Genomic DNA, 24,917 nt, shown 5'->3' with positions numbered 1-24,917 from the left:
TTATCATTTAGATTTGACATCATTATTCAAAAACCTATTTATTTTCAAAAAAATTTAATAAATTTATACTGAAATACTCTGTTTAGGAAGAGAAATGGTGAGGGGAAAAGCCAGCCCCTGTTCGCCAAACGGACATACGCAACGTGCAGGCAATAGTTCATATAAGTATACATGGCATTCCGCGATGGCGATCGCGTTAATCCACGGCAGATTTATGGTGTTAATCATGCAGGGATTATGCCACGGCATTCGCTCTCTCTCTCTATGTACCTGGCTAGTTGTCCCAAAGGAATTAGGGCCACTATATCACAGCTCGCTCGGATGCATATCTCATTAATGTAGTATGATATAGTGACGCGCCGTTTCTACATGGTGTTTATGCTAAATGAGTTATTATGATGCGCCTAGCCGCCCGCTGATTGGTCGCTTTAGACCAAGTTTAATTATTTCATTATGGAAGTGACAACAAAAAGGAACTTTATCTCTTATATGAGTAAATTATGATGACGTAAAACTAAATAGCTAGATTAAACATTTTGACGTTTCACGGCTATTAACATATTCGAATTGCTCTGTACAGTCAGCTATGTGCTTATTGGAAAGTTAGGTAAATAATACCTACAATGTGCATATTATAAATTTGGATTTTATTTTAACTGTATATTAATGGGTGATCCTAGTTGATAGTAGTAAAATAATATTTTCAATTTACACACCAATTAATATTATTTTTATCAAATTGAATAGACTCCATTTATTGCTTAACATAAGTCTCCCTAAATATATTACATTTTTTTTGTTCTAAGTTTATTATTACTAAATTCTTTGTGTTCTCAAAATACAGAGTTGGAGGTTAACGGTAATATTAAGTTCAATCATCACTTACTTATAATGGTATGGGGATTTAGAGCCAGTCTAAGCAATACAAGAACCAAGTTTCAAAGACTAGCTTGTGTATACAAATCAGTAGCAACTAGACGGTGCCCTACGGCTGTCATGGAAGTAATACTTGATGTCACGCTTTTAAACATCCTAACGGAGATCGAGAGAATAAAGATCATACATACGATGACCAATAAAGGAATCATTAAACCTGATTCTCTGTAAAACGTTTATAAAAATCAAACAGCTCTAAAACAGCAGGTGGGACTCAAATATAAGAGTATGGGCTTAGACTGAAATACTCAGAAAGCCTGAAAAAATATTTCTATTTGCAAATAAAACACCGAAAGCATATTTGTGAAGACTCATAATGAAGTTAACAAATTCTTATGTATAATGGTATATATTTAATAAAAAATTAAAAATTATGAAACAGATTAAAAAATTTCAGTTTTCGGTCTTAGCAGACTTTGTATCTATCAACATGAAACTGACTGAAACGCAAAGAATTGAAATTCCAATAATGGTTGGTTGTCGAGATAAAACATGTACGTATAAAGAAGTATGTACATTATTTAATAATAAATACCCCAACCGAGAACCAACTTCAATACACTGTAAGTAAAATTGAGAAGAAATTCAGAGAAACAGATCATATTAAAGACCTCCCTAAGGTAGAAGAAAACCTATCTGAAAACAAACAACTAGAGGTTCCGTTAGCCTTTCAAGACCATACCAGTTCACGGCAAGTAGCATCAGATAATGTCATGAACCATTCAATAATTCTTACAAAGCTGAAGAAGGAAAAGTGGCACCCCTACAAAGTAAGTTTAATACAAGCACTTATGGAAGATGATTTTGATAGACGAATTGCATTTTGTAAAATTATCATCATCATCAGGGCTTTTCATATCGGGTGGAATGTTTGCCACTCTTACTTAGAGCTCTCTGATTCGCTTATTGCGGTGAATCACTCCGCATTCCACTTGTATGTTGTCAAAGTTTGTTGTATGACTTAGCTTTCGTCACAGTTTTCTTCCACTCATTAAGATATGTGCATAGTTTCCTCCAGTTTCTTACTTCCAGATTTTAATATCTCTCATGACCTGATCCTCTCATCTCTCTCTGGGTCTTCCCCTTGGTCTTTCAGTTGCTGGTTTTCATTTGGTGATCTTCTTAATCAGTAGGTCGTTTTTTCTAGTCTCTATGTGTCCCAGCCATCTCAGCCTCTGTGCTTTAATAAATCTAACTATATCTTGTCCCTTCATTATGTCTCGTAGTTCATGATTCATTATTCTTCTCATTTCTTCGTTGTCCATTCTTATCTTATTTTCCTTTCGAAAATTCTCAATTTTTCTTCATCTTTTTCCGTGAGGCACATTGTCTCAGCTGCGTACGTAACTACTGGTCTGATTGCAACTCTGTATATTTTCAGTTTTGTATTTCTGGATAAGTTCTTGTCCTTCATGAGCCTATGATATCTCCAGTATGTTTTGTTGCCTGCTAGTATTTGTTCCGTTACTTCTTCACTTCTCTTGTCTTGGGCATTCACTATTACTCCCAAATATTTAAATTGTTGGACTCTTTTAAAAGTGTAGTTTTCTATTTTGATTTCTCTCGTCCTGTTATCTTCTCTTCTAGAGCCGAGTAGATATTTTGTTTTTCCTTCGTTAATTTCTAGACCTCTAGATTTGTGTTGAGGAGTGGGCTATAGTTTCTTTAATTTTGCTGGCCTTGACTGTTCCTTCTACTGCTATGTTGAATAATGTGGTTGACAAAGAATCGCCTTGTAGCATTCCTGTTTCTATTGCAATTGATTTTGTGCTACCTTCTTCTGTTGTTGTTTTAGCTCGAGCTCCATCCATGGTCATTTTTATTAATCTGATTAATTTTGCTGGTATATCTTAATTTTTCATTTCAATAAATAATTTATTTCTTCCAATACACTCAAAGGCTTGTCTGAAGTCTACTAAGAGGATGTGGAGTTCTATGTTGTATTTGTTGTAAAATTATAATGGAACAAAATAACAGAAAATACCAACTAAAACCACCCTCTCCTACTTGTGCGTAGTTGACTGTCGCATGTACCGTACTCCGAAAGTGAGATGGCTGCTGTAAGGCTAAAAACATTTTTGCAACAGTCCATTCTCTTATCTAGGTCTTATCTCTGTCAATGGTCCGGTTGGTGTTTCTCTTCTTCTTGTTTCTTTTTAATTACTGTCCGGATGTTATTGTGAACACTATTCCATCCCTCCTTACTTCCCGTCATCTTCACGATTATCTCTCTTACACTCACAGGGTTCATACCTATTTCTGTTTCTCTCCGCTGTAGGTACATCTATTGCTCTCCAGCATTGTGTGAGTAACACTGTCGGAATATTCGCAGTATAGACATTTATCTGTATTTGTCTTTCTGACCTTATGAAGATACTCCCTAAAACAGACAATCTACATGACAATCCTTAGGCTTGGGATCAGCATCTTGACCACTGGGCAACATCTTCCGAGTTGTTCCACTCTTCTTGTCATCTTTTTAATCTCTTCTTTTTTTATGGCTATTGTCAAATGCTCACTTCTCTAATAGAGATGTCTGCTTTCTACTGCTAACACTTGCAGAGAAACACAACCCGTGATAGTCCACAAGGCCGCCTCAGATACAGTTCTGTAGGCGCATGCTACTCACAACAGACTCGTTCTGTCTACTCTTATCATAAGCCTAATATTAGGTATCTATATCTAAATATAATGAAAAATAATAATTTACATCCTAAACTTTATTTTAAATAATAATTTGTAAACAAATTAAATTTATAATAATATGTCTAAACGGCGTTGCTTTATAACCATATGGTTTGTTACCTCTCTTCGTCTATTTGAATGTCCTGATGAATAAACATCAAAGCTAAACCATTTAGTCTCTCTTTGCTAATAAATTTTTTTAAAATAAGTCCTTAGTACTTTCAGCGATGAAAATAACCTTTCACATGTACAGGTCGTTACAGGTAATTTAATTATTAAATTAACGTTTTGAATTTTTTGTATTATGTGTGAAAGACAAGTTACATTTTCCTATTATTCTTTATATATTTTTTACTTTATATGCCCTGATTGCCCTGGGGGGAGGTTTTACCGCCACACCCCCCTGGGTGGGCCACTGCTTTAGGGGAACATACCGATCTCTACGAAACAGGGACGTTAGTGTCCCAAGGAAGATAGCAGAAAACTCAGTACTGAGTAACTTTTAATTAATACTATCCATTTTTATTCGAATTAGATTAAGATGTTGTTTAAGCTTTTTTGTTTTAACAATTTTTGATTTCTGTTTCTCCAAAATAAAAACTGACAAATTATTTGTTTATTTATTTATTAACTATTATTTTTTGGTGTCTTTGCAGACAAAACATAAACGTTATTAAAAATGATGATATATACAATATATATATATATATATATATATATATATATATATATATATATATATATAATATATATATATATATATTGTATACTTAAAGATAATATAGAATAGATGCTTGGCTTTATAAAAGAATCATTCGCAAACAATCAGTAATTCATTATTACCGAAAAGTGGTAATGACTCTAGGAATCCGGAATATAGTAATAATCAATTATTTGCCACTTACCCTAACCCTAGCTTCCGTTAAATTCGTCCACATCGCTATTTCTTCTCTAGTACTCATATCTGGGTACCGATTTCTAGCAAAAGTAGCTTCTAATTCTTGTAATTGTTGGCTAGTAAAGTGAGTACGTTGCCGCCTTTGTCTTTTGTTCTTTTTGTCGTTTTTGCCATCATCTGGCTCTGATGATTCAACTCCTACCCCAGACTCCGTTTTTATTGTGTCTGATAATGATCTGCTAGCTGGAACAAGAGATAATATTTAACATGACTTTCGGGACCAAAAAGCTAAATTTCAACTTCCGTTTATCCGCAAATCTGTAGAAGCTTTTTTTAATATTAATGAAAACCTACTATTTTCTAAACTAGATCTATGTATTATCATTGCTATTATAAATATAATATAAATAAAAATATATCATTTTAAAGAAAATTGTAGTTTGTTCCCAATAAACATAGTAATTTATTATTATGTATAAGCAAAAATATAATATTCTATTGTTGCAGTGTAAAGTAACCAACAAAGTCGATTGACTAATTTCAATTATTCTTGGTTATAAAAGGGTAACAAATTGTTTCTTTGTTATAATAGACGATAGACTTGTTTGTTTGCTGTGTGGTGAAACAAAGACCTTATAGACCCAGTGACGGAATGGGGCTGTTAACTTGCTTGTGTGAGTTCGCAGTTCGTTCAGTTGATCGTTGTTGTGAGGTAGTGTTTTATTTTGAGCTACAGTGCATTTTTTTATTGTTTTGTTACCATGTCCGAGAAAAGAAAAAAAGTTGTGTTGACAATTAATCTAAAGTAAGAATTCATAAATAACATTGAAAACGGTGCTTCCTGTAAACTGCCCTATTAAGAATGAACCCCGTATCTCCACTATAGTGAGTTTTGAGAAAAACGCGATTAAAGATTTTTGTTTAATCCCTTGTGCTTTTAGTACAATAATAACACAAAATCATTTAGGGTAGAGTGTGTAGCATCGTAGTTAACTAAAAAAAAAATTGCAAAATTACCATATGGACATTAGTTATGCGACATACGGGCTAACAAAGCAAAGCATTATGTCAAGTTTACTTAGCTAAAACCACGTATTATCCAAATTTGTCTTAAACTTGGTTTTAACTATGTAATTATTATAAAATTTATATAACTGCCTCGAAAGGTAAAACATTTAAATACTGTAATAATATTTTTTCTGAACATTTGTTGAATAAAACATAAGTATTTACGAAAAATGTTTATTTAAAAATACAAAATGAAAATTATTATTAATCGGAAGTTGGCAATTCTTCCCAAAATTGATGGCAGTTTGCCGGTATAATTTGACCTGAGTTTTTTAATATTTGTTCTTTTCTCTTCTTAGCAATCCCAGAAGGTTTCGTCACAGGTGTGGGGTCCTTTATCAAAGATTTTAACACTATGGCCTGCAAAAAGTCCATCTCTATCAGCTCCTCGCTAACGTCAATCTTAGCATGTAAAATCTTGCTCTCTCTTTTCACAATTACTTTAACAATTTGTGATAGGTAAATATGTGACTCTGTTTTCTTTAATTTTGACTTTGATGATAAGTCTTTCCAGATAAGAAAATCGGAAACCCCCATTTCTTTCACCACCACACTGGTGGTAGAAAATATTAGCGGTGTTGCTTTATTCCTTAGAAAAAACCTCGCATATCGTTTTATCCTACGTTAAAAACCCGTATCTGCTGAGCATATACCAGGTTTTTACTACGAAGCGGAAAATGCAGGTTTATACTAAGCATAACAATCATTTTTGGCATTTACGGGGAAAATATTTTCTTTCATAAAATATTTAGGAATGTAAAATACGGGTTTTTTTCTAGGTGAAATTGTTATATAAATCATAATTATTCATATGGTGCAAATATCCCAATTTTTCAAATTTTGGAGATGCGGGGTTCTTTCTTAGTAGGGCAGTAAACTTATGTGCCTTCAGTACGCTATCGGTGAGTCGATAGTGCGCGACATTTTAAAACAAAATGACAACTTCTTTCATTTGTATCAATGTCAGAAAGCTCTTCTGCCATGAAATGAGAACATATTTCATGAAAAAAGAAAAACAATGAGAACCTCGTCTTGTTGGTAGAATGGATAGCCCAATATCAGGTCCAATACTCGCTTTAAGCAACGCCATGGGATAAAGGAGATAGGACTTCATGGAAAGAAGCTTAGCGGTTACCAACAGGGAGCTGGAGTTTCCTGAATGATTCTTTCCTTTAAAAAATCTGAAAAAATTTACGAACATACATTTTAATACCCACAAATCATCTGACTTATTCCAAATTTTTTATAATAAAATTGACCTCGGGAAAAATATTTGAATTTTTCAAAAAGAATTTAGGTTATGTTGGTAATTTTTGGCAAACTTCAAAATAATTATTTGTTGTGTATTTTTTCGGTCTTTTGAATGGTAATTCAAATGCTCAAAATACGACAAATCCTCTTTTTTGATATTTTTTCCCAAGTTTTTTTTTCTCTCCCCCTTTATTTGAGTGGTGATTATTATTTAAATATTTTCATGCCCAAAAACACTCTGATTTTTTTGATTAAAATTAAGCTTAGAAAAAATATTTGAATTTTTAGTTTATGTAGGTAATTTTTGACAAACTTCTAAATAATTATTTTTCTTGTATTTTTTCCGTTCTTTTGAATGGCGGGGTTAGATTTTCCATGTTTGCTCTGGAAAATCCCCAAAATTGGAAAAAACAACCTTTTTTATGTTTTCCTATGGTTTTAGCACATAATCTCCATTGTATGTTAATAATAAAAAATGTTTTTTGATATATTTGTCTGTTATTTCTAATAGAGCAATCAGGTTTACCATTTTCAGACCAGAATATGCCCAAAATACAAAAAATTCCATTTTTTGATATATTTTTCGCGTCTTTAGCACATAACCTCAACTGCATGTGAATTAAAAATGATTTTTCATCTTTTTGGCCATGTTGGCCATTTTTACGTTGAAACATACTCTGAATTTTTCATATTTCAAGCACATAACCTCATTTAAATGTGACAAATAACGATTTTTGTTCCTCCCCCCTCTTTTTCGAGTCGTGATTATCATTTATCTCAAAATAATTACTCATTTTCTATGATTCGTAACATTTATAACAAAAAATACAACTACAAGCGATAATATCAGCTAGAATATGAAGAATTAAATATATAAGTATCAAAAGCAAAACACGGATGTACCAAACCTGTGTAAGACCTATTATGACCTAAACCACAGAAACTTAGGCAGAACCAATCAGTACTAAGCAACTATAATACCAAGACCGTGTAACATCCAAAAAGTTGTAAAATGGCGTACAGTATGAAAAAGAGTACGGAGAGACCACGTTGATGTAATAAGTAAATAGAGTTGCAAAGGTTTCACCGGAAGGAAAACCGAAGATTAGTCCAAATTTCAAACGTTTGTTTGAAATTTCGACATCGGAATCCCAACTTAGATTTCAACTTTAAAAAAACAAGATATTATTTTAAAATAAGAGAAAGAAGAAGTTAAATTACGGAAAATATATAATGGAGAAAGTAATCTCCTAACACATTTCTAAAACTGGAATAAATATCACACATATTTAAAATTTTGACAGTCCTTTAGTTTAACGTGTATCGTTACTAGTCCCTCGTTAAACTTTCCAAACTTTCACTTTGACTAAAACCAATTAGTAGTCCCCACATCAAAGTTTGCTCAAAGACAAAACACGAGAGACACGAAACTCGCACTTTCATTTCCCAATTAATTTAAATTTTAGGAAAGTTGGTCGAGTAATCCCTCCATGTCAGAGTAATTATTTAAAAGCAGAACCAAAATAGCCCGCTTCTTATTCAACTTATTGCGGGATTAACTTTATAGCATCTGTGTAACTTTTTAAATGTTAGCTACATTTCTGTCTCAAGACGTACACACGTAGTAGGCTTTAGACGGTGGAGTTTCAAGAAAGTAAAGTTATATATTATCCTTTGTTAGTAATGCCTTTTGAAATTTATACAGCATTTATATACCTACATTAATGATAAATCATGAAATAGGACATTTAGAATAGAATAATTTAGTCCTTCGAGCCTACTATGGGTTTAATTGTGCCTCTGCTAACAATTTTTCTCACTCATTTTATTTATGTTTTAGTTTTAGTTTCTTTACAAGAAGGTTAAGGAAATAACAGGAAAATTTAAGGAGCAACCAATAGAAAAAATTAAAAATCACCAAAGAGAATAATTGTAGATTTCAATTAACGAAAAATCCAAATTAACATGAAGAAATTACATAAAAAATTGTTCTCAGGTCTAAGAACAGAACAACAAATAATTACCACCATAACAGGCCCAGACACCATTTTAGACGAAGTGGAAGCACCAATAATATCTTATAAAGATGGAAAAGCTTGTGGTTTGGATGAAATTCAGTCAGAGACCGTCAAACTCAAACTATCATTTTTCATGAGATATAGTTGGTACACATGTTTAAAGCCACTAAATATCGACGGATTTGTTATAAAACATCGTAAGCGCCAATTTTGCCAAAATACCCCTTTTAACTGCAATGATTGCTTGCGAAATATTGCTGCTGATTTAAAATTATTTTTCTCATAATAATTGTATTTCATTTTTATCGTAACCACCATATTTCAATCTCACTTTGCGCTGTTTATATCGTAAATGAGATGTACCGACAAATAATCGTAAACGCCATAATTGATGTCTGTTACGTTTGCTTGTTTTGCCGCTAACAATAAGATTAAATGACCGGTATGACCGTTAGATGACTCACTGTTGTCCTAAATGTGTGAGAAATCGTTGTAAATTTTATTTCGTTGGAACCATTTAAAACGAATATATTGGCAGTTTTGATAAAACCAATTTTTCCAGATGTCATTTTCACGGGGTACCGTATAGCCACCATGGCATTAAACAATAAAAAAGACCAATTGGCGAAAAATATTTCGCGAGTATTTTCTACGAGTATTTTCCCAAATACACCAAATTTGAAGACGCAATGTAACTTAGAATCCACCCATCATCAAAATAGTAATGAATATTGTAGCGTTTTATCAATAAAACGAGCGGTTCTAATATATGTAAATATATTTATTTATAAGTTTACAGTATGATAATATCGAGTACGATAATAAACTAATATGAGCGCTGCTTATATATACAAGTTTTCATGCACTAGAACAATCTGGAATATTCCACCTCTATTTTCGCTTATATTGACGCCTCAATCTCTCACCCGGTCGATACATCAGAAACACTCTCACACATCATCGTCTCGAGATGCAACCGTTACATGGGGTACGTCGAAATAAACTCAGTCGTTAGATCTGACCCTCTTAGATCTGACCATAGGCCCAGGATGGCGGAATCTACAGGACTCTCCAGCTCTGTATGAAACCCTCAGAAAGGGATAACAGTCTACTGTCTTTGAAGAACATGATCCCTTCGGATTAATGCAACACACAGTAATTCGTACACCGGTTTCTCGAAAGGTCACTTCAAGCATACTTCTGACAATTATTCAATCCAGATTTTCTAGTGCATGGCATCTTGGGATAATTGCACACGATTTTCTTCAAATTATTCAGAGCACGCCATATATCCTTGTAGCTTGCCTTGTCTGTATACGACTTTCTGGTCACCATATACAGCAAAGATCGAGGATCATCTTCTAATCTTAGTACTCTTCCCAATTTAAGCTGCTGATTTTTTAACTCGTCTAAGTGATCGAACCTTTTATAGAATACAGACGAGATTACTTTAGTCATCTCAAGGTCTTTGGCAACGCAGAGGGCTAGAGAGATGTTATGCGGAACACTAAAAAGATCCTGCTGAACTTCTGTGGCCATGCCGAATCTAGCACTCTGCGTAATTTGACATAAATTCATTAAAGCTTGGTCTGTCACTGGCTAACTGGATGTGTTATCGGGCAAGTTCATGAATGTTGTTCATTCTTAACTTCAGGCGGTCGACATATTCTTTGCTTGAAATATGTTCTTCGGAAGGTCTGCAGGCAAACTCTAGGTCGCAGGGCAAATGAACTTCACGACTCAACATCAGGCAGGTTGGAGACTGGCCTGTAGTTTCTTCACAGCCGAGTGGTAGGTCAATAAAAATAAATGAATGTGCTGGTCCTAATATCTTTGATGTTCTGATACAACTTTGGACATGTGTTTACTCATCGTTCGGTTCATCCTCTCGACTATTCCATCTGATTGAGGATGCAGGGGTGTCGTTCTTATCTTATTGACATTAATCAATTTACACAACGTTTTGGAAAAGGCTTGACTCGTTTCACCCTTTTCAGTCCATTTCGTAGAATAATCCATGGCTACCAGGATATATTTATTTCCATTATTCTTTCTGAAAATGAACCTGCAATGTCAATTACTACTCTTTCCATAGGACTACCAACATTGTACTGTTTCATGGGTGCCCTTTTTTTTACTAACTGGACGATTAATGGTTGCACACAGTTCACATTCTTCGTTACAATATTATACCTATACGACGTCCTCAACTTCATTTGACATGAAACAAGACCTTCAACAGAATTCATTAGAAACGTCCTTGCTTGACATTTTGAATATCCCTATAGTTTTCGCTGAAAAAAAAATAAGTGATGAAAATGTTTTGACAAACGAAGATTTACATTGGAAGCAATGTGAAAAAATTTTAATGTTTAAAAATCGTACCGGACGCAGTTCCAGCGAACACAAAAAACGTCGCCAGTAGTAAACATCAAAAGGTTGGGGTAAAATGTGTTCTGCCCTGTAGGTAAATAATAGAAATCGTAAAACAGATTGTAGTGGTCGGATGAAATTAAAAATTATTAGAATTAAAGGTAGGCAAAAGTAGATTTAGGGTAAAATTGGATAATAATAAGGCCCTATTATGTTAAAATCAACATTTGGTAAATGAGAAATTTGATGTATGAGATGTTAAGATATTGTTGATTGCGGAATGAGATAAAAACTGATTTATACAGTGGGTTCCTGAGCAGTGACCCTCGTTGAGAGCTTACGTTGTTATGAAGTAAATCTACTTTCAGGTTTTTCTAAATTAATGTCGTTATACTTATTTATGGTAGCATCACTGAATATAGAATATTAAACCCAAAAACGTTTTGTAAATTCGCCTGTAAGGGTTCTTTTAAATAAATATACCTGTTATAAGAAATTTTTTATTAAAAAATTATGTGATATAATATTCAGCTGACTACAGGAAATGAACTTTTTTGTTGTGGACTTTAACTGAAGCGTCACTTAAGAGACTTGAGGCATTTGAAATGTGGTGCTGAATAGACAAAGTTACCAATGAACCAGTTCTGCACAGAACGGGTAAAGAGCGCGAACTAGTCATATCCATAATATGTCGTAAACTGTAATTATTAGGCCATATCATGTGTAATTATGTGTGTTCATTAAACAACGATACGACCTACTTCGGACCATACTTCAAGGGAACGTGCATGGAAAAAAAGGTCCAGGAAGAACAAGGAGGAGAAAAAGGTAGGTTATTCTGGTTACACAACCTACAAAAAAGGTTTAAATTGACCAATAACGGACTTTTTAGGAAGCAGTCGATAAAGTCAAAATAGCCATCTTAGTATCCAACATTTGTACTCGATAAGCACCACAAGAAGAAGCGCCATCTGGTTCAAGTGTCGACTCCGGTATTTTACTTAAAGTATGTTAAGTCTTAGTTAAATCTATGTTTCCGTGATAGACAATTTTGCATAGTTATTTATGATCCGTTAGAATTCAATTTTTTTGTGATATTTTTGAAAAATTTGATTTTTTGAAAAATGTTTTCCAGAAGAACAGAGGCCAAAGGCGTTTTTGAAATCTATAAATCTGGCATATAATTTCTAGCCTGAAGTTTTACATGATGATGTATTTTTTTTTCAGGTACTAAGATAAAATGTATACTCAGTCTAAACTCGTATTTGTGAAATAATTCTAGTTTCGTAAATGTAGTTTATTATAGATTAATCTCAGTTCTGAAACATTTTCATCAATTTAGAATTTCAGCGTGTCTGATTGTGATTGGTTAGAGTCTGAGGTTTTCTCTTTTTTGATAGGTTTTCACTTTTTTTAGATTGCTAGGGTCAGTATTTGTGTTTTTGGTTATGTTAAGTGGCGTTTTCGCATCAACAAAAATTTTTTTTTATGTATTTAAGCTACTCTTGTTTTTCTCGTTTAAATCAAGTATTATTTTCTCTTTTTCCCGGAGTGCAGGTTATTTTTTAAGTTTTTTGTTTATATTGAACTTTGATTATTAATTGTTTGATTTGAATGATTTGTTTGATTTGAATATTGAATGTTTTTTTAGTTCGTCTACTTCTATATTATTTTCAGTATCTTTCATTCATTCACGCCTCCTTTGCCCTTATAACCTATAACTCATACCAGATTTGTCGATATATTTCTTTCCATTGAGCTTTATCTACTTGTTGTATTCTAAAATTCATAATTCTGGCTTTATAACCTTGTGTGGGTCCTAGCCTTCTCAAGACTTTCCAGTCATCCCTATCCATCGCTTTCCTCCGTCAAGGACTTGTTCCCATTTCTCATGTCTTCCTCGATGATATCAAGGAACCCTGTTCTGGATCTTCCTCTTCTTCTCTAACCAATGGGTCTATCAAGGAGCGTTTTTCTAGCTGGGTCATTTTGTTCCATCCGCATTACATGCCCTATCCACCTCAGACGTCTTATCTTAATATATTTTACAATATCTGGTTCTTGATATATTCTATAAAGTTTGAAGTTTTATAGTCTTCTCCACACTCCATTGTCATTCACTGCTCCATAAATTTGCCTTAGTATACTTTTCTTTCGAAACATCCTAACATGTTTTCATTAATTTCTGTTAGAGTCCAGGTCTCTGAACCGTATGTTAGGATTGGGCGTATTATTGCTTTGTAGAGTTTTATTTTTAAATTTCTCGATATAATTGTGGATTTAAGGTGAAGATTGAGCAAAAAATAGCATCTGTTGGCCGTGCAAATTCTGTGGTTTATCTCCTAGAGTGTATCTAGTGTATCCTAGAATTACGAGTTTATTTTCAATGGCTTGACACTCTTGTAGGTATTTTTTCTACATATATCTTAGATATCTCTTAGCATTTTATATATTGACCAAGATGAGTTATCCTCTTTTGAATTCCATTTGTTTGATTGTTTTATAACTTTTTAATTTTATCGTGTACAGTTTTTTATGTTATGTTTTCAGAATCAGAATTCTTTCAGTTCTAAAGAATATCCATCAGTTTTTCTGGCCATGTTTTGTAAAACGTAGTTAAGAAAAGTATAATACGTATACAGTTTAACCAGACGAAAATGAAACAGTGACATTATCAGGAACTACGACAATATTTTTGAAAAACTCAGCGACAGGAAATTTTCATTTAAAGGGGGGCACATTTTTCTGGTATTTTTAAATATTGTACTTTCGCCCCTAAGTCAGGGTAAAAATCACCCACCATTTATATTGACAATAGGTGTCAAACAAGATTTTGTTTGAAAGCCCTTATAATTCCCTATACATTAGTCTTTGAATTTTAAATTCGGTCCAGTACTTTATTTGATTTAAAACTGATGACTTCCGGAGTCCATACAATGACACAGATTTGTTCAAAACCTTCTTCCACATTCCGAAGCATTTGCGTAGTGCTTCGTAGGCATTCGTTGATAATACATTGACGTAAACCTTCTAAAGATACTGGTGGTGTTCTATAGATTTTACTTTTTAGGTATTCCGACAAAAAAAATCCAGGAAAGACAAATCTGGTGATCGAAGAGGTCATTCGATGCTGCCTCTCCTCCCAATCCAATGCCGTGGAAAATTTTGGTCTAAATATTAACGAACAAATAAAGCATAATTTTCATCAGATTGTTGATCGTTTTCAATAATATCAGTCAAGCCAGAATTAATCACAAATCAGAAATAATTAATGTATAAATAAACACATTGACATATATGAAATTTTCAAAATATTTTTTTTTAAATCTTGGTCACGTTAGCGTGATAAGGAAATACCTCAAACATGATTAAAATACCAATATGGTATTAAAGTAAATTATGTAAAACCATATTTGAATCCAAAATTACCTACGGTTATCTAATCCGATAAAATTTCGATTTTAGCCAAATAGAAATCAGCTATTATCCAAACCCCGCCCCAAGCTGTACAACTTACATCAAAAAATTCATTGGGTTACAAAATAGGAAATATTTATAATCTATAAGCCACCATTAACAGATAAGTAAAAGTATATCTTAGATGATAACAACTCTTTCATAAATACCGCCTCCATCCATCAAATGTTTAATGACAGCCGACATCCCTACCTGTCAAAACACATAGTGGAACTGTTTAGAGTTGAACAAATTTTTGATATATATCGATAAGAAAGTTTGTCTGCTCGTTTGGAAATACGTTTTGAAATGATTTTGATATGGTGATAAATGCCATAATAACTGATATTTTTTTATTATTTCGATGCTATTCTACATTTCATGCCGCTCTGATAAGCTATTCTGTTATATTTTTTTGAGGCTACAATGTAATTAATGTATTGCAAATATTTGTCTTATAAATAAATAAAAAACATTTTATATTTTGATAAGAAGAAATTGTATGGTATACATATATCAAGTAAAATGCATTTAAAAATGTGGTATTTACATTATAACCATCGAGAAAAATCGTTATTGGAGTATGCTCTTAAATTTAAATGTTTTGGATAGGTTCTCTACGCACATTCACATAATGCGTTCAGAATGGTTTGGCGATGATTTCAATGCGTTAGTAAAAGAAGTTAGAAAAAGAGCGTTTGAAATTTGTCTCAGAAGGTAAGACGATGAAGGTCGAAACCAATAGGCTGGGTTAAATATAGAAGTCAAAAGAGAAGTAACAAAAAAGAAAAATCGGTTGTGGAAGATAAAATGTGAACGGGTAGACACACAAATGGGCGGTACCAAAATGGCTAAGTCCTGGAAACTTATCAGTAATTTAAGAAGAGGCAGAAGCAGAAGAAAATCAATTTACAAATAATAATAATAAACCTTTAAGATTGGAAAGCGTATTATGATAGTTTATTGACAAAAAAATAGACGAAAATTGGCATGGAGACACCAACAGTTTACAACAGGACATACAACAGTAAAATAAATCACAGTAGACGAAAAAAAAAAGATATAAATACCTTAGATCGTACAAACAAGGAAAAAGCATCAGTTCTGAGAAATATATTATATAATAAATATAATTATACAATTATATATATATATATATATATATATATATATATATATATATATATATATATATATATATATATATATATATATATATATATTGATATGCTGATATACAGGGTGTCCAGAAACTCTCCTGACAAACGAAGACTGGAGACAAAATATACCTGAAAAAAATTATCATTTTGATTTTTCTGATTTTTTAACCATCTAGCGAATTCTAGCAGGAAAATCTCCGTGTAGCAGTACTTGTAGCTTTGTAAAATGAAAAGAATATAAATTTTCGTTATATAATATATTAAGTTTTTAAAATTGTGGCATTGTAACCTCGGAAACCTTTTTTGGATGGTGCTAGAAAGGTCACCAATGGAGACACTGCGGACGGCAGCCAGATGGTTGGTGGAGAGCGAGTCGTGGGTTCGAAACTAGCTTTTGGAACCAGGAATGGGTCCAACGGACGAAATAAGAAAAGATACGATAAGAGATATTAGAAAAAGATACAGAAATAAACAAAAAGACAGATGGGTAAAATTACCAAAGATAAGATAAGATAGGGAACAGGGCGCCACTTAATTTTTTTGGGGTTTAAGGAGAAAATTAAGAAACCTTAGAAAAGAAAAGAGATAAGAAAAGATATTTAGGTTCAGAGATCAAACCCAAGAAAAGATAACACAGTTAATTATTGAATAAATTTGGTCAACACTCTACATAAACAAAAAATAAATATATAAGGTATTACACTTACTCACCTACGAAACTTGAATCAGCCTGATCTTTCTACTGGTCAAAGGTATAGTTATATTTAAAGGTAAAAAGCAAATATATCAGGGAACTTTGTTAGGAGTCGACAAATAAAATACATACATGAAACAATAACAATATATTAAACAACAACAAAATTATGACGCTGCTGAATGCAACACAAGTAATAAAAATACACCAACAACTATAAAATGGTGGTATACATATAAAAATAGGCAGAAATATAATTAGAAAATATCTTTACAAAGATATAAGTATAACACAATCATGCACAAATAAAGTTTTGGCGTATCTCGAGATATTACCTACAGCAAAAAATTGAATAAAAAATTATAACAAAAACGAAAGATAACAAAAATTAATAAAATCTAAATTTACAAAAATACAGAAAGATTACAGAAATGAAAACATAAAAATTTAACCAAACCGCACTTGGTTAAGTCGATTATTTGGTTCGTAACAAAAAAATATATAGAATGTTCTTTAATTTACTGCAAAATTCAGTAGCTACTCTCAACTACATTTGAAGACATGTAAGAATTTGAGATACGTCCAGATAATGGAAGATGATATGATTCCATACCATGTTACTTGCCCAGATAGGTGGAGATATTAAGGTTATGTTAACTTACAGTAATTCCTGGCGACTGCTGCATTAAGTCACTGAAGTTAATACTGTACTGGTATTAAACACTGAATTTAATTACCCTTAAAGGTGCTTTACAACTATACTTAAACTAATATAGTGTAAGATGAAAAAAACTCTAATAAACAAGTGTATACACACTTATAAAGAAAATGCACAGAGACGGTAAGGTAGCAGATACGATAATGTGAGTTAAGCGTCTTAACTCGACGAATGCCCACCGATAAGAAACTTGGTTCCTCTAAAATTTTACCAAGCTACCCAAGAAAAGGTGAGGGTATCTTCCCCCCAAAAATGATAGGCCAGCTAGTATCTATTTCTAAGAAAATAAGGTTCTAATTAACATTGAACATAACGGTATACTTCTACCTACAAACGTGATGGAATATCAAATCTCCTAGATTAGGTTTTTCCCGAAAAACATTATAACGGGCGTTCGACGACAATTACCGCTTTTATGAAAAAGAGGATTAGCTAAGGATTCGCCAGACCGGCGTCTTTAAATAAATACTTAGGTAGATTCTTCAGTCATATTCCGGTAGTTTTCCAATAAAAATTTCTGATCGTAAACACGACCATCAGCGTATCATCGACATAGGTAAAAGGAATTAAAATGAATTTAATATATTAATTAAAAAAATGTTACAGCATACATGGCAGATAGTCTTTGAACGATAATTTCTGGATTTTCCTTATGCTGCTGTTACATAATCATGTCGTCCTCTTTCATTACTTTTTGGGACCACTGAACCTATTTCTCATAATCGTTGATAAAAAGCTGTAAATATTGAGTGCGTGGGATCAGGATTGGGAAATTTTTCAGGGTATCTACGTTGTGCTGCTCGAGCGTTACACCTTATTTCTTGAGGATCTTAAAAAGACCTTATTTATGTAAAATTTGGAAATATCAGGCTTATGTGATATCATAATAGCATTGAGCTTGTGTTTGACAAGTCACAGAATTTAATTGATCGAAAGGAATGGCGTGGTACGTCGCATGTGTGTGTCTGATTGGTAAAAAGGTGAAGGAGAGATTGAAGTGAAGGAAGTCATGATTTGCTCGGGAAAAGACAGATTACTATGATTTGAACGCCGGAAGAAGCTAGTTGTTTTTGTTTCATATTCTGCAGTGCAAGTTAGCAGAGTTCTTGTCAAATAATAATTGTGAAAGATGTGTTGTGTCTGTGGAATGAGCCCCGAGGATTGGTGGCAGTGGACAACGAAAGTACATCCTATAATCAACAAACAGGTGTATAGTATATTTGGTACCAGTCGATTAAGTGAAAATTCTTTCGACTAGAAAGAAATTGGGTTCCTGTGAGATAGGAGTTTGGTCCAGGAGCTTTTCGAGCGACTGTTGCGGCGATAGTGTGTGCGAGAGACGTTGACAAACGGAGGAGATAGCAGACGTATGTAGAGCAACTGAGAGTATGAGCAAAAGGTGGGCATACAGTCGTAAGAAGAAAAGGAGCCAGTAGGGAATTTTTGAAAATAAAAGGTTAATTTGCCATATAATCAACAAAGACTTCCAACCATGATCATAATTAGATCATAATTAATTTATTTTTTTTTAAATATTTTATTCAGTGATTTCATTTCACAACAAATATAATCTTTTAATTCAGATATAAAAAAATTAAAAGAAGTAATATTTCTTGAAAGAAAATTCTTTGTCTTGAAAGAAAGAAAGAAAAAAAATTTTAATGAATGTATAATTTTCATTATACGGATTAGCATAGGATATATGATTTTGATTAATTGTAAAATTGTCTTATTTTAATAATTGTTTTTTTTTTATTCTTTTTATACTTGTTATATTTTTATTTGAGTATATATATATATATATATATATATATATATATATATATATATATATATATATATATATATATATAATCTTTTTGAGTCATTATACAGACATTGGCCGGACCGTTTATTGGTTTTTCCGAGTTTTTGTAGATCAATTCCCACTTACATTTTTGTTGTGAATATTTCTGTCTATCTGTGTATTTAGGAACAAAAATTTAAAAATAAACATGCTGTGAAATGTCATACATTTTAAATTGGCTCGTTTTATGTTTAATAATTAAAAATGAACTAAAGTAAACCAATTTTATCCGACCACAAATCCTTAAATCCGTTTTATAAACATAAGATAAACAAAGATTATTTTTGATACTCAAAAAGCACGCTGCTCGCGATATAATTTATAGATGGGACAGATGGCGTTGAAATAAATTCGATATGAAACGTCTTTTTGGTATCTGTAAATAAAAGTGTTAACTTTGATGGGACAAAAATATACCCAGGACTTTAAAAACATGTTTTCTTGCGCTTTTGATGCTCTCGCTGAAAAATAAAAACTTAATCACCCTTCAAGTTAGGGTATTAAGTTGTAATTTTATGGGGAATGAACACGCTGTTTCAACACCAATAGAAATGATTTCTTGCAGGTTGGAGCACGCTAATGGTTAATTATTTGTCACTTAATTCATTCAACTCAGTTATCCAAGATTATTTTTGAACACGTTTGGATATGTTAGTAATAGATAATTAAAAGAAACACTTTCTTACAGATGAAGAATAAATAAATCAAGTTAACTTATAATTTAGAAAACATCTTTTAAAAATGAGTGTAGGTTATATACTTTATTTATAAGTATAAGTATATAAAATAAAAATATTATTTTTAAAAGTAAAAGAAACAAGCCACTAGCTTACCAATAGTTATCTAATAGAGAGTGGTAAGAACACTGAGACGCAAAACTTTCAATGACAATAACTTTTTTATTCATCATTTAACCTGGATCTATCCACTGCTGGATATAGGTCTCCCTCAGTATTTTCCATGTATTTCTGTTTTGTGCTGTTTGCATCCAATTTTTGTCGATCCGTTTTATGTCATCAGACCATCTTGTTGATGGACGACCTCTACTTCGATGTGCTTCTTGTCTCGATCTCCACTGTATTATTCGCTGTGTCCATCTGTTATCCGACATTCTAGCTATGTGCCCCACCCAGTTCCACTTAAGGGTCATAATTCTTTCTATGGCATCTGTCACTCCTGTTCTCCGTCTTATTTCCTTGTTCGTGATCCGATCCCTACGAGAAATGCCTAACATCGATCGTTCCATGGCTCTTTGGGTAACACAAATTTTATTTCTTACTTTCTTGGTTTGTGTTAATGTCTCTGCACCATATGTAAGTACTGGCAACACGCACTGATTAAAGACTTTTCTTTTAAGACACATAGGCAGTTCTGATTTAAGAACATAGCTTAGCTTGCCGAATGCCACCCAAGTGAGTCCTATGCGGCGGCTTAGTTTACTTACTTTTTTATTAAATGCTACTTTATACTTATATCGTACATCTAACATATTGTATTGACCTTATATTGTATTAACAACTCAAAAACATTAAAACTAACAATTACTAAATGTCTCACTGTTCCTTTCAATGTGGGAACACTGAGCCGCAACAATTAACATTATTTTACGTTAAGACTGTCAAGGTTTAATTCAAATTTTAAAAGCGAACTTTGGCGCTTAGTTAACCCTTACATTACAGGGGGCGGCAAAATCATTTTAATGTCTCTTTTTAATACATTTGAGACATCTGGGACAACTGGAAAAAAGAACCTGTTTTCACATTTAGCGCTTTTTCTTAAAAACGATATTTCAAAATCATTTTCTTTTATTTGAGAAAAGACTTTACCTACATAGTAAGTCTTTTGCTTAGAGTTAAATTCAACAAGCACATAATTCCCATTATTGGGACAGCGATCAAGATCTTCGAAACTAATTGGTTCGGGATCTTCACCAATAAAATCCTCTCCTCCGCTGGAATCTTGTAATTTCATCTTATCTTCAAATACGCGCCTAGTTACTTTTTTCTGTTTTGGTGTTTTCTCTTTAGATTTAATCAGCACCATTTTTTCCGGGGTATCCATAGCTATCATCGTCTTTCCTTTGCGTTTTTTTTTGCCTTCCACAGATTTTCATGTCGGAGCTTTAAGATAACCTTTAAAAACTGTTGGGCTAACAAAGGTTTTAGATCAGTATTACACTTGGGCCTGGATTTTCTACATCTAAAGATTCATTTATATTTTCAGCAGCAGCATCAACTGCAACAAGTGGTCTGTCTGTCACAAAACTTGACAAAAAGTCTTCTTCAGTGAAGATATGCCGATCAAATGGAAATATTCCGGTTTTTCGAAAAGCGCTTGTGATGTTAACTGGCGTCATTGCATGTGGATATGCTGTGCCCACACAGGCTGCTACGTTGTAAATTGTAAATGTCTGACTGGGATGGTACATCATCCATGCATCTACTGCGGTATTATAGCAACTTTGAAATGGTTTTAATAAGCCTACATCCAACAGCTGTAATCTGTTCGTACAGTGTGGCAGTATAGTTAGGATTCTAACGCCATTATTTTTTTTTAGATAAATCGATTGCCTCAATCGATAAATGACTTTGATGATTATCCATTAGCAATAAAGAAAAGTTTTTTCTGGTACTACCAGTGTGCTTAATAAAATTCTTAACAACTTGCACAAAGCACTCTGCATTCATTCAACCTGTTTTTGAAGCTAGTCCTAAAGTTTTAGGGAACGACCCGTTTATCATAAAATCTTTAAAGTCTACTCTCTGGAATAGCAGAGCAAGAGGAATAGCTGCTCCAGACGCTCCAACAATACAGCATGTTGTTACGAGCGTACCACGTTCGCCAATTGTAGTCTTACTAACCTGTCGTATACCTCTTTCTGCAAACACTTTTAGGGACTTTTGAACGGTAACGGTTCCTGTCTCATCTAAATTATAGATGCGACTACCATTTTCAAACACCGGGAAGCGCTTTAAGATAGTTTCAAGTTTTGAAAAACATTTCAACGTTAAATTTATTGAAACCTTGCAAAGGCCTTGCAAAGACTACAACCTTCTGGGGTCCGGAGGGATAAATTATTGGAATGACGTTTCTGAAATCCTTTTATCCAGACAAGTGAAGCAATTTTAGATATATACCAGTTTGCTGGAACCACTATATTATTTTAGGCTGCGGCTTCATATGACAGTTTTCAGATATCTTATAAAACATTTTAGAACATTTAATTATTTATTCGCACAAGTCGTTCTCCTGTTCGATAGTAAAAATTTGTTTTACTTTGTAATTAGGACATAAACGGACGTTCTCGTCTTGTTGATGTTTTTTTCCATATCTGTGGACTGTTTGGAAAGATAGTCCTTTCATTCGTGTTGCTTGCCGTATAGAGGTGCCACCTTGTACTAATTCAATAGCCTGTCTCATCAGATCTTCAGAGAATCTTTCTATTTTCGGATTTGTTTTATTTTTTCTTGGCATTTTCTTTCTGTAAGAGAAATTATTTTGCAAATGATCTGGCTTATATAACTATAACGCACCAGTGAGACAGTAAAGAAACAGTGAGACGCGTCTCACTGTTCCATCTGCTGTGTTGTCTCACTGTTCCATAAAAATTCGTTAATAAAAGTCAATTAAAAAAACTAATAAAATTTAATATTGTTCTGAAGCTATTTTCTTGTGGCATTTTAAATTAATTACTATTTAAATGGGAATAAGCCACAATTAAAGGTTAAAATACGTTTATTGACGTTTCAATTTCCATTTCGGAAATCGTTCTCAAAATACAAACAAAAAATAAAAGACAAGGAACTGTGTGATATTAGTTTAACAAGTTTGTGGGGAGTGTTGAGACATTTAGGTTTTCGATATAAAAAGACAAATAATAGACAAGTATTGTGTGAACTCTCTAATGTTGTTTCAAAACGGTGAAATTTTTTAATAAAATACATGAACAATAAAACGTCTGATAGTCCGAGGCAAGTTGTATTTTTAGATGAAACTTGGATTTTCGCTAAAGAAAATATGTCAAAATCATCCTGGCAAGATAGCATCACGAAATGTTATTCTTCTAGTCGTTCCGGTAATGGTAAACGCTACATTATACTTCATGCTGGAAATGATGAGGGTTTTATTCCTGACGCTTGTTTAATTTTTTCATCCACAAAGAATACAGGTGATTACCATGGAAATATGGATGCAAATATTTTTGAAGAATGGTTTGAAGAAAATTTGTTAAAAAAATTGGAGCGACCGTCCATAATAGTGTTGGATAATGCATCCTACCACTCAAGAGTAGAAGAGGGATTTCCTTCAAGCAGCTGGACAAAAGAAGAAATAAAGTTGTGGTTGACAGAAAAGAAAATGTATCACAGTGACATATTTTTAAAAGTCGATTTACTTCAAAGGTGTGGTGAGCACAAAATTCAAAAGAAATTTGTTACTGACCAAATGGCTCTTAAATATGGCCATGAAGTTCTTCGACTTCCGCCCTACCATTGCCACTATAATGCAATTGAGTTAGTTTGGAGTATAGCCAAAAATTTTTATGATAAACATGCATCCAAAATAACAGATGACGTAACAGAGTTTATGGAAAGAATCGCTAGAACAAATAAAGGCAGAACAATGGCAAAATTGTATTAGACATACGGAAGACATATTCGTTATGTCTTTTCAAACCTAACGAGTTGTAGATAAGGTCCGGCCTCTAATTATTCGGATAGATAATTCAGATAGTGACGACTCTGATAGTGAAAAAATATCAGACAGTGAATAGGACATATCGTTTGCTAAAAAGAAGTAACAAAAAAGTGTTTCGGGAATTCAATTCGGACTGTGCGGTGTGTTTTAGTTAAACGATAAAGTACCATCGGTCTAATTACTGGACTGCATACTTTCAACAGATTTGGTATTAATTACTGGATTACACGTGTTTAAACCTTTTGTTTTACTGAAAACTCGGAAGTAATTTAGTGCCAATTTGTTTCAAAATTATATTTAATACAGTGTCTGCAGAAAGTAAAGTCTTGGATGTATTTTAATTCAAATTTGGACATACCAGCAACTTGGTAAGTATTTTCTAATTTTACTGCATGCAAAACCATTCGTATAATTTTCACTCTACGCAAAATAGAAACTTTCGAGTATTCGAAATATTCCGTTCCACTTCTTTTAACACGCCTTGTAAATTATTAATAATTACAATTAAATATATTACATTAATTACGTAAAGATTATTACTGAACATAAAATACAGGAAATTAAATAGTTTTACTTTTCAAGCGATCGGAATTAAATATTAACACCCCACTGTTTGAGGCCCACTGATCATATCTTAATTGCATATCGGCCGTCATAGGGTAAAAGGATTTTAGTTATTATTTTCTGTATAAGAATTTGTAGTAGTTAAAGATGTGATTTATATTAAACTTTTTAAAAGTTTAATATTATTAACTTTATTAAATTCTTTATTGTCGTAGTTTACAGTTATTTAAAGGGTCTTCATCATTTATTCACGCCAAATCGAATTTGATCCAATTGTATGCTCCTACGATGAATACAATAAGTAAGTCGAAGTATTTTACTGGAATATCGAAGAGGCACTAAAAATAGTGAATACTAGGGAAATCACGATAGTTCTAGGAGATCTAAATGCAAATATTGGAACGTGTATAGAAGACTATAGTCTGGAAATCGCAATGGTAAAAGGCACCGTCTATTACCATTTTTCCAATAGCAGAACTGGATTATTACAAAGACTTTTTTAAGCTACCAGACAGGCGACTATATACATGGCGATCGCCCGCAGATACACTCGAG

At 33.0% G+C, this 24,917-nt stretch overlaps 1 protein-coding gene across 1 annotated transcript in view; it reads right to left on the bottom strand.

The window, feature by feature from the left end:
• Ptx1 (pituitary homeobox homolog Ptx1) overlaps positions 1 to 24,917 on the bottom strand; it is a 190,300-nt gene that overhangs the window by 59,261 nt on the left and 106,122 nt on the right. Inside the window, exon 4 of the mRNA XM_072532923.1 lies at positions 4,527 to 4,762. Within this exon, the coding sequence (XP_072389024.1) occupies positions 4,527 to 4,762 (236 nt within the window). The remainder of the gene's footprint in view (positions 1 to 4,526; positions 4,763 to 24,917) is intronic.

This window comes from Diabrotica undecimpunctata, chromosome 5, assembly GCF_040954645.1.
Source record: "Diabrotica undecimpunctata isolate CICGRU chromosome 5, icDiaUnde3, whole genome shotgun sequence".
NCBI classification, from domain to species: domain Eukaryota; kingdom Metazoa; phylum Arthropoda; class Insecta; order Coleoptera; family Chrysomelidae; genus Diabrotica; species Diabrotica undecimpunctata.
The sequence above is the reverse complement of the archived record's forward strand: the minus strand, read 5'-3'. Positions and strand labels throughout refer to the sequence as shown.